The sequence below is a fragment of the Bolinopsis microptera genome, chromosome 1 (genome assembly GCF_026151205.1).
Source record: "Bolinopsis microptera isolate Bmic1 chromosome 1, MBARI_Bmic_1.0, whole genome shotgun sequence".
NCBI lineage: Eukaryota > Metazoa > Ctenophora > Tentaculata > Lobata > Bolinopsidae > Bolinopsis > Bolinopsis microptera.
Window position 1 is genome coordinate 7989538 of NC_087072.1, and position 10796 is coordinate 8000333.

Below are 10796 nucleotides of genomic sequence, written 5' to 3' on the forward strand. Positions count from 1 at the left end.
CCGTTCTAAAATGTTTGCCTTGTGACAATATGTGGGCGAAGGGCACTTCGCGCGCGTGGTGCTGCTGGAACACGCTGTAAATATATTACTATCATTGCGCACGCACGGTGCTGTTATTATTTACAATCCAGCTAGTTTAAGCTAGCTGGCTGCGACGTAGGTCGGTCACATGTTCGTATCTATTGGCCGGTTCCAAATCACCATGTTAGGCAAAATCACACGAATGTGAGCTTATTTTACCACGCTGAGCTTATTTTTTCCTGCACATAGTTAGATCATGCATGTAATGGGAACTGAGTACTAGGTTCATATCGTAATTCGTAAGGTTATTCCTTAAGCCTATGTTGAGTATGTATGTGATGGGGGGGGAACCATAGGGCATTAATGGGCATTAATGGGCATTAATGGCAGTGGCAGTCTGTGCAAAATTTTAAAATACTGCCATTAATGCCCATACTTTTTTATTCGCTTTTGAAACTTTCAGGTCACGTCTATTTCATACCTACAATAAATATCCTGTCTACAGACCTTATTAAAGGTTCATGACGCCCAAAAATAACCCACCCTTATATTTTAATATATTGTTGTTATGTAACATATAACTAAGATTAGTCAAAACCGGACCTTTTTATCTGCTTCCTATCCCGAGATATTGGGAGATCTAATTATGCTCCCCACTGAGCTTGTGACGTCACGTTTGTGCCCACCTTGCTTGGTTAAAATAACACTGCTCCTACAGCTATAATAAGGTTGTTTCTGTTGTTTCTGACATAAATTAGGTTGCCCCCTCTCCAGGTGACCAAGAGCTTAGGGTACCGCGACAATTGACCCCCCGACAATTGACCCCTTATGTAATTACACTGGGGTCAATTGTCGCAAAATCTAGGGTTTAGTACGACAATTGACCCCCCGACAATTGACCCCTTATGTAATTACACTGGGGTCAATTGTCGTGAAATCTAGGGCTTAGTACGACAATTGACCCCCCGACAATTGACCCCTCGACAATTGACCCCCGACAATTGACCCCCCATGTAATTACACTGGGGTCAATTGATCGAGTTAGGGTCAGGGTCCTAGGTCAGGGTCCTAGGTCAGGATCCTAGGTCAGGGTCCTGGGTCAGGGTCCTGGGTACGGTTAGGGTCCTGGGTCAGGGTCAGGGTCAGGGTCAGGGTCAGGGTTAAGGTTAGGGTCAGGGTCAGGGTCAGGGTCAGGGTCAGGGTCAGGGTCCTGGGTCAGGGTCAGGGTCAGGGTCAGGGTCAGCGTCAGGGTCAGGGTCAGGGTCAGAGTCAGGGTCAGGGTCAGGGTCAGGGTCAGGGTCAGGGTCCTGGGTCAGGGTCCTGGGTCAGGGTCAGGGTACTGGGTCAGGGTCCTGGGTCAGGGTCCTGGGTCCTAGGGTCACTGACCCTGGGTCAGGGTCCTGGGTCAGGGTCAGGGTTAGGGTAAGGGTTAGGGTTAGGGTTTGTAGCGCGATGCACTACTGGGTCGCGCGCGCATCAAATAATGCTTCTCGCAACCACTTCGGTAGATCGGCGAGATGCACCACTGTGCCTCACCGAGCTGCGAAGGATTGACATCGTGAGTCAAGGTTAGGCCTAGGGTTAGGGTTAGGGTTAGGGTTAGTGTTAGGGTTAGGACTTAGGGTTAGGGTTAGGGTCAGGGTTAGGGTCAATTGTCGGGGTCAATTGTCGGGGGGGTCAATTGTCGCCCACCCGAGCTTAGCCAGCAATGCTATGGATCATGCGATACTGATACAGACGAAGAAGGATCATACATCCCGGAAGGATCTCGCCTCAGTGCTCTAGTACCGATTGAAAGCTGACGCTCATGTGGTCTGTGTATTAGACTGCCATCTGAGATAGAGAACTACTACTGTCGAGAAAGCACGTGTCTCATGGTTTCGATTTTTCTATTAAATATGGGCATTAATGTGCATTAATGGGCATTATGGGCATTAATGGCAGTGGCAGTCTGAGCAAAATTTTAAAATACTGCCATTAATGCCCGTTGGTTCCCCCCCCCCCCCCCCCCTATGTGATCATTTGCTCAGTTGTCAATGAAAGAAATATTTACTAATACTCGCCACGTTCAGATCCTGTATGAGCCCCAGAAGACAGTTAATAATCATGTCTGACCCTTACATCTTATAGGTAAACTGAGTGAAACTGTAAGAGGTTCCCAAATCCAAGGTAATCAACGATAGAAGAAATTTAATGTTTGAATAATACTTTACTTTGTAATTTAATAAAGTATAAATAATAATACTATGTATTATGCGACCAGTAGATTTTCCCATAAGCATATTAATTATTTAACATTCACCAGAATGTTCGATTCTGATATCTGGCAAAAGAACTGTTCCTCAATAGGTAACGATTTGGTATCTAGTAAGAGTCACTTTCGCTACATACAGTAACAAATTCACAGCAGATTAGTTTTAAAATATAATAGTTTGTCCATATTTTGTATTTGTATTGCTTCCATCAATAGCAGTGTGCGAATTAATTCCATCGGCCTAAGCGGCCCTAGTTCTTTGGGCTGCATAACTGGGATTCGCATGACTACAATGGTGAAATTAACGCCTGTACTTGCCTTTGTCAAATAAAGGTATTTTCATTTGAGGGACACTATTTGAGTGCCTTTAAGTGAACCAGTTTTGGGTAACGGACAAGTAAAATTGTTTGCTCTTATTTGTTCAACTCTAAGACAATCAACAGACAAATATCTCATAATCCATATAAAATATATTACAATGTACACATATCATACAATTTAAATCTTGGTTAAAATAAACTCTGATCAACAGAAGTACAGCGCGCTATTCTGAAGTAAGGGGATTCTGTAAGCAGCAATATTTTATTTAGCTGGGGATATTTCTGAATCTAACTAGGAATGTTTACTAAGATCTGGGCAGGCCACATGCCATAGAAGTGACAACCAAGGTGGGGAATTCGCCCATTTCATTGTCTCTTTGGGACTTATAGTTGAGCATAGTCTCTTTGAATAGGACGAAGTCTGCAAAAGATGCCAGTGTGTCGAACAATTCTGGATCAACTTCGTCCCTTCGTGATCTGAAGAGAAAGTGTTTAGATTTTACTCCAACTCTAATCGAAACTAAGGCTATGTTAAAAAAGTGAAGGACACGGAGATGAACGGCGAAAACGTATGTAATAATCATTTAAAGTAACTTACTGAATCATAGACAATAAAAGATCCATTTGGAAGCTAGGATGAAGCTCTTTTAATCGTTTAGAAATGTAACCCTCAATCTTAGTTATGTAGCTGTTGTATATTTCCATATAGACGAGCTTATTTTCTTCTTCCTCGTCGAATTCGTCGGAATGTTCAGACAAGAATCCATCTTGCAGATCTTGAAAGCCGACCTCTAGGAAAGACAGTAACTTTAAGATGAAGTAAGACGTATAGATCAGTTATCAAGGAAATTAATTTTGGCAGGAAATTGCATGCAATTTCACAGAAATGTAGTGTTAAGGCGCAGAGATGAATTACCATAGTTACAGTCATTATTCAGAAGTTTTACTCACCTAAAACGATATCCTGCAAGTGTCCGATAAGTGTATCAAATTCAATATCTTTGTCGTTGCTCCTGCAAATAATAGCGGTGAGACACCGCTCATTTCTAACAGCCTCGAATGTTCGACGGATTCATTCCTTTACATTATAATGGGCCGTTACCATAGTCCAAAACTCTGCGCGCGCAGAAAAACGTCAAGATTTTGCTCACAGGAGTGTGCTTTTTACAACCAGATAGGCGAAATTTTTAGCCTGCAGAAGATGAATCCGAGTTCGTGGAAACATTTGTGTCCGATTTGGAAACATGTTTTTGGCTGTATATGTCCGTAAACAGAGCTGGATTTACCCTGGTATGATACAGTGGCTTGAGAACTAACATTTTAAGCTTCCTGTGAAATATTTCTATGATTCATAGAATGAACGAAATGAACAAAAAATGAACATTATCCTAGAATCGCCTAAAATGAGCTGAAACCGATTGGGATCGATTGTTATTGATACCACAAGTGTCCCAGAGAAGTTTGGTGGGTCTAGCATGTCCAGAAAGGGCTCTGGGGCAATGTTTCCATTTTGGTGTCAGAGTAGTTGAGCTCGTGGAAACATTTGTGTCCGATTTGGAAACATGCCCTTGTAGCCGCAATTATGCCTGAACTGACTTGGATTTGATCTGGAATGGTAGAAGGACATGTGTACTAACATTTCTAACCACATAAAAGTGCGAAATATTGCCCTGCTTCATGGAATGAACGAAATGAACAAAAAATGAACATTATCCTAGAATCGCCTGGAATGAGCTTAAAGCGATTGGGATAGGTTGGTATTGATACCACAAGTGTCCCTGAGAAGTTTGGTGGGTCTAGCATGTTCAGAAAGGGCTCTGGGGCAATGTTTCCATTTTGGTGTCAGAGTAGTTGAGCTCGTGGAAACATTTGTGTCCGGGGCAGGGTGGACTGCTGGGGCGCCTGACAGGAAACCGTATTGCGATTAAAGCCCCGAAACGGTGTCAGGTTGGTAACTGATGATTCTGATCCATGCTCCTGTGAGTTTGCTGTTGTATCTCAACTCGCTAAACTGAGGCATCTCCGCATCTTGGGTGAATATGCGTACATCTTCATACTAAACCCAGGTGTGGGATGTGTCAGTGAATACGGGCGAGCGGATGCAATAGCGAAGGTGGTGTGGCAAGGCCTAAAAGACACAGTCAGATAGTTGTCAGCTCGCTGACTGTAAGGGAGAAGGTATATCCGTATTTCGCTGCTACTGATGCAGTCCTTGATCTGGCAATCAAGGCTTCTCTGTTTTTCGTCTAACTATGTACCGTTGGGCTTGTGGAACCCGTAGGGGGGACATACATAGGTTAGAATGGTTTTGTACACCAAGAGGAGTGAGGGAATGAGGGTTGAAGAGAGAGAGAGCTAGAGAGTTGTTAGGGTGGTTAGGATCAGTAGGTGGAGTGTTTGGTTGGAGCGTTCTGTTTTTGCTGTATAGCATTTTAGTCACTCCGCAGTTTATTAACTGTGTCTCAACTCAGCTCGTGGAAACATTTGTGTCCGATTTGGAAACATGCCCTTGTAGCCGCAATTATGCCTGGACTGACTTGAAATCGATCTGGTATGGTAGAGGGACATGTGTACTAACATTTTTAACCACTCAAAAGTGCGAAATATTGCCCTGGTTCGTGGAATGAACGAAATGAACAAAAAATGAACATTATCCTAGAATCGCCTGAAATGAGCTGGAATCGATTTGGGGAGGGGGGGGGGGGGGACAAAATTCAGTATCCATACGTTGGGTCTTATAACCACCGTGTTTTATAATATATATTATATACTGTACTGTACCTACTTGTTCGAGGATTCCGTCACCAAAATTTTAAAAATTCGATTTTTGGGGGCCACACGCAATCAACATTGAATTTCTTATATTCGTGTTTGTGAACATGTTACTATGTTAGAGACTTTGTAGGTTTATAACCTACCAGGACGTGCGCCGAGTTGGACTCGTCGACGGTCCTGGAATATGTATATATGGAACAGATATTTTACGAGTATCACCCGTTAATAGAGACTCCGTTGTAACATTTTGCCTAGGTCATTTAATCCGGAATATAATCTGAAAGATGGTGCGAAACGGAATTAAAATGACGAAGTTATCAAGCAATTTGTTTATCTCGTTAGCAAAATTGATAGGGTACTCAATGATTACCCAATTACGACAACCGTAATTGGGCTCTCTGCATGCTTCCCATAATGCGGGTCTAGCCTCAACCTAATCACCTGATCACATGTAATGAACAAACTTGTTATGCTTCATATGTCTTAATATTTTCAACACTACTATATAGCAAATAATTTGAGCCAGATGAAAGTGTAGTACATTGAAAGCTCGCGTTTCCTCCTAAATAATAGTTTGATAAGTCTCTACTACCGGATATTATCTATAAAATTATTATCTTCATATCTCGGTTATCTGAGAAGCTAGAACTCATTTTTTCAGGACAAACGTAATATAAATGACCAAACACCATTCAATAACATTTGGTATAAATGCGAAAATGAACCTTCTATTCATTTGAAAAAAATGATCACGAATATTTTTCGATTTTAACCAGTGTGGTAGTAGGTCATACCAAAAAGAATTAATTCAATTGGGCACTCAGTGACACGTTTGAGAGCGTTTAGGGGTCCACCATCACTTCTCATTCTTTTCAACGACATGTTTCCAAATCGGACACAAAAGTTTCCACGAGCTCAACTACTCTGACATCAAAATGGAAACATTGCCCCAGAGCCCTTTCCGGACATGCTAGACCCACCAAACTTGTCAGGGACACTTGTGGTATCAATACCAATCGATTCCAATCGGTTTCAGCTCATTTTAGGCGATTCTAGGACAATGTTCATTTTTTGTTCATTTAGTTCATTCCATGAACCAAGGCAATATTTCGCACTTCTGAGTGGTAAGAAATGTTAGTACACATGTTCCTCTACCATACCAGATCGATTTCAAGTCAGTCCAGGCATAATTGCGGCTACAAGGGCATGTTTCCAAATCGGACACAAATGTTTCCACGAGCTCAACTACTCTGACACCAAAATGGAAACATTGCCCCAGAGCCCTTTCCGGACATGCTAGACCCACCAAACTTGTCAGGGACACTTGTGGTATCAATACCAATCAATCCCAATCGGTTTCAGCTCATTTTAGGCGATTCTAGGACAATGTTCATTTTTTGTTCATTTCGTTCATTCCATGAACCAGGGCAATATTTCGCACTTCTGAGTGGTTAGAAATGTTAGTACACATGTCCCTCTACCATACCAGATCGATTTCAAGTCAGTCCAGGCATAATTGCGGCTACAAGGGCATGTTTCCAAATCGGACACAATTCTGACACATGTTTCCAAAATGTTTCCAAAATCTCGGATTCATGAACTCTTAGCCTGTATGCGGAATTTCCATTTATCAGGAAGGAACGAATAATGAAACCGTCCACGCTTAACAGCTTCAGCAGACATTGATGCAAAATACTATGCGATCGTACTTATAAGAGTACTATGAAAAAGTTATCACAAAAGTTATCTCAGCCAGATATTCAAATCAGGTTTTATGCAAAAGATTGTTGCAAGTATACCTTCAAATTTAAAGTATAGTGTATACTTATTTTGAACTTTAAATCGGCTGTAATTTAGTCGCCGAAAATAGAGACTAGCTAAGATACCGGGCGGCTAACTCATTAGGAGCAAATATTTCATTGGGAGCAATAATTCAGGTTTAAATAATAATTCAAAAGAGCAAATATGAAGAAAGGATACTAATTTATTGAGAATGTAATGCGCAAAACCTGTCCAAGTAATGGGCTTCGATATAAACTTTCAATAACATTTTCATGAAATTGAGGAATAATACATATTTATGGATTTTATTACTTCATCAAAAATATAGCGGAAAATATTTGAACAGTGAAGATTATCATCGGCTAAAATTTTGGCCATGAAATAGTTGGTCGGCGAAAAATTAACAAGGCTTTTAAAAGCATGAGCACAACAGCCGTTTGAGTCCACCTTTTAGCAGATTTAGGTATGCAATTATGGAAAAGTATTTTAAAGAAATGATAAAGCAGTTGTGGAACAGAAACATATTGCAAAGCGACTTACTTGACTTACTTGTGTGCAACATCTTCCACAATACCCATGACCCCCAGATCTTCCGCATTGGAATTAGCCATGTCTCCCCTACTGACACGTTCGGGTTAAAAGTGATTTTATAAAATCTGTACGTTTCATTTCTTTAATATTGAGCGTACAATGTGTGTCATAACTACGCATACAACATTTGATAAGCACAATTTGGAAGATTCGACTACAGTTAAAAGATTGATGTTTTTGCGTTATATGTGCTTGATAGTTGATAATATTGGCAAGCAAGAGCAATTTCAGTAAGACACAGCAGCTCTTATCAAATTTCCATAATTTTATATCGAGAAATATGAGCTTACAAAGCAAATGTTACTAGGTAACACCTGCACCTTAATTAGAATGACACTTCAAAGTTATGTAACAGAATCATGATCAACCACAAAATATAACTTATAAAAGGTTCAATAAATTATCTAAAACAGTCTATAGCGCGAAGAGGATCATGAAAGCAATCATGAGACAGAAAAGACCCATAGCCTCGGAGAGAGCGAACCCAAGAACGCAGTAGGAGAAGAGTTGAGTTTTAAGGGAAGGGTTCCTGGCGTATCCTTCTACTAAAGATCCGAATACTGTTCCAATTCCGGCTCCGGATCCGGCTACTCCAACTGTAGCACATCCTGAAATATAATTACCGTTAGACATCCGTGGTATACGGTTCCAACCCCATTTTTCCCAAACCCCAAGTCCAAATTTTTCCTTGTTTTTTGGGTGAAATAGGACTAAATTTGAGAGTAAATTTATACTTACTCTAATACGTTTTTAAATGCAATTTCAAGATATGTTGCCCCATTTTACCCCATCTTGAGAAAAAATGTAACCCTCAACAATTGTAGTATGCAAGGGTTGCGAACTCAGATATAATTTTGAAATTTGAGGAGGCTCTAGCTCTAGGGTCATGAGCATGTAGGTCCAATGAAAAGGTATGGGAGAGTGTGCCCATAATCGAATTTGAAGTGAGCGTCGGTAGTAATTAATACAGATAGAATTAATAGATAATTGCTGAGAACCCGTTATTCACAGTGGGAAGTACAGTATACTATAACACTTAAAATAGCATGCGAGTAGAATAGTAATTTTTCTAAACATGGTATTGAAAGTCGTGGGTATAAAGAAATTGCACACTTAAGAAAATCAAAATTCGATAACTGCGGCGAATTTCTGCTTAACTTGATGTAAGAAAGCTTTTGCACGATTATCTCATGTAACGCGTAATTTTAAGATTGAAAACGATCTGATACGCCAATTGACGACCGAACGTAAGCTTATAATATACGATAAGTCCAGCCACAGCTCAGTATTAGTGATCGACAGGGATTAGATTCTGTCTCGTATCTAGAAGACCCACTTTTTCAGACCGAAATTTAGCAGTTCTAATTCTGGGAATTTGGCAAACTTACTTCAAGACACGATTTGTATCTCATTTAGGAACCCAATAGAATTATTGAAGTACAAATTCAAGGAAAATCATTTTGCAGGTGATTTAAATGACATTGTAAACTCAAATTCAAGAAAAAATACAAATGTACAAACCTGCTCCAATAAACTTGCAAGCCTGTTCGAGACTTTCATCGAGAGCCTGAGGGGTAGTCTGGAAAGTCCGGACTGCAAAGACTGGCTGAGCACATGCCAGAGGTTTAATGAGAGGTCGAGCAATAGCAGCACGGGTACAGAGACGAGCAGCCAGCATTATGGAGATCTCAAGAGCCTTCCCTATTATTAAAGTTCGGTGTTACTTTATCATTCAAAATTACGGATTCTGTTATTTAAATTTCATTGAGAAATGCACACATTACAACAATGAAATGAACAAATAATGAATGATATATATAATATATATGACTATAAAACCCTAGCTCTGGTCACAAGAGCAACTGCCTAAACGTGCAAAAGTGAAAACAAATACTTATAACATATTAATAGTCCTTAAAATTTGCAATAAATAAATTCGTTCCATTAAATTCTCAATATAAACTTTTCTCTATTTACACTAATAAATTAAATTAAAACCCACACCAACAGAACTTTTGATGTGTAAGAATGATTGACACAACACTCTCACAATATTACAGTGCATGCTACAATATTAAAACTGTTTAGTTGAGTTCATGTTACAAAATTTAACTGCAATAGCACCTAATAAATTAATGAATAATAAATATAAATTCAGTCAGATTTTTTAAAGCACTTTATTGGTAAATATTTGTGTCAGTTATATTTGGAACGATAGATGATGCTGTAAATGATGCAGCAAATCATATCGTAAGCTGTTAGTAGTACACCCTACTAGTAGTACACCCATCCTTGGAGAACCCGGTGGATGTCCTTGCTGTATGGCAGTGTTAAACAAGGAACTGAAACCGAGAGGTTCCGTTCAGGCCCTTCACACTTTGTTTCTGTCTAGTTCTAATGTACCGTCACAATAGTGACTTTAATATATAATACAACTTGTCGTCAATTTATCGATTTATTTACGTACTAAATAACTTGGGCTAACTTGGTTATTATTAGTTATTTCAATCAACATAAAATATCAATGCATGACTTAGCATAACGCTGCTTGATGAGTAAATACTTCATGATTACATTATTCAAATGATGAACATGTTAATCACCTCCAGTACATTAAAAAACTAGTACCTAAGATGGTTAAAAGAAATGGAACAGTAATTTATAGAAAACATAACTATAAGCAGCAAATAGATTCCTCTGAAGATGATTAGCACACTTTACTACGAACTATCGTATATGTTTCAAGAACCTTACATTCCTTAAATGCACATGGGAGAGCACAACACAAACGAATGTTGAGCCACCAACCTACTTGTACTTGTGTGCTTCAACTAGAAGTAGAACCAGGTTAAAACTATTAGAACCATGTTAAAACATTACAAGCTATCAAAGCCACCACTACACATCTAGTCTCTTCTGGTTGAAGTCTTTTTATTTCTTTTTTGCAAACAGTAGAAGGAGGCTGGATAAATTATGATATCAATAATTTGAGATAGAATGTTGATGGGGGTTAACAAAACTGGATGAAGTTGATACGAATAAACGGGGTTCCT

The 10796-nt window shown here is 39.7% G+C and overlaps 2 protein-coding genes across 2 annotated transcripts; both read right to left on the minus strand.

Moving 5' to 3' along the window:
* Positions 1 to 2727: 2727 nt before the first annotated feature.
* Positions 2728 to 7810, minus strand: LOC134821054 (ADP-ribosylation factor-like protein 2-binding protein). The gene is made up of 4 exons (XM_063831725.1): positions 7702 to 7810; positions 3547 to 3608; positions 3194 to 3386; positions 2728 to 3072 (listed from the first exon to the last, which is right to left on the minus strand). The coding sequence occupies exons 1-4, from the start codon at positions 7761 to 7763 to the stop codon at positions 2901 to 2903; spliced, it is 489 nt and encodes a 162-aa protein (XP_063687795.1). The 5' UTR covers positions 7764 to 7810; the 3' UTR covers positions 2728 to 2900.
* Positions 7811 to 7988: 178 nt separating this feature from the next.
* LOC134821064 (uncharacterized) lies at positions 7989 to 9449 on the minus strand. Its single transcript, XM_063831735.1, has 2 exons — positions 9265 to 9449; positions 7989 to 8351 (listed from the first exon to the last, which is right to left on the minus strand). Exons 1-2 carry the CDS (start codon positions 9419 to 9421, stop codon positions 8158 to 8160), a joined length of 351 nt encoding a protein of 116 aa, XP_063687805.1. The 5' UTR covers positions 9422 to 9449; the 3' UTR covers positions 7989 to 8157.
* Positions 9450 to 10796: the final 1347 nt, after the last annotated feature.

Coding starts and splice junctions, on each gene's coding strand:
- LOC134821054 (XM_063831725.1), bottom strand. CDS start 7,763: ATGGCTAATTCCAATGCGGAAGATCTGGGGGTCATGGGTATTGTGGAA. Junction 3,609..7,701: donor GTGGAAGATGTTGCACACAA/GTAAGTCAAGTA, acceptor TATTATTTGCAG/GAGCAACGACAAAGATATTG. Junction 3,073..3,193: donor CTTTTATTGTCTATGATTCA/GTAAGTTACTTT, acceptor CTTTCTCTTCAG/ATCACGAAGGGACGAAGTTG.
- LOC134821064 (XM_063831735.1), bottom strand. CDS start 9,421: ATGCTGGCTGCTCGTCTCTGTACCCGTGCTGCTATTGCTCGACCTCTC. Junction 8,352..9,264: donor TTGCAAGTTTATTGGAGCAG/GTTTGTACATTT, acceptor ATTATATTTCAG/GATGTGCTACAGTTGGAGTA.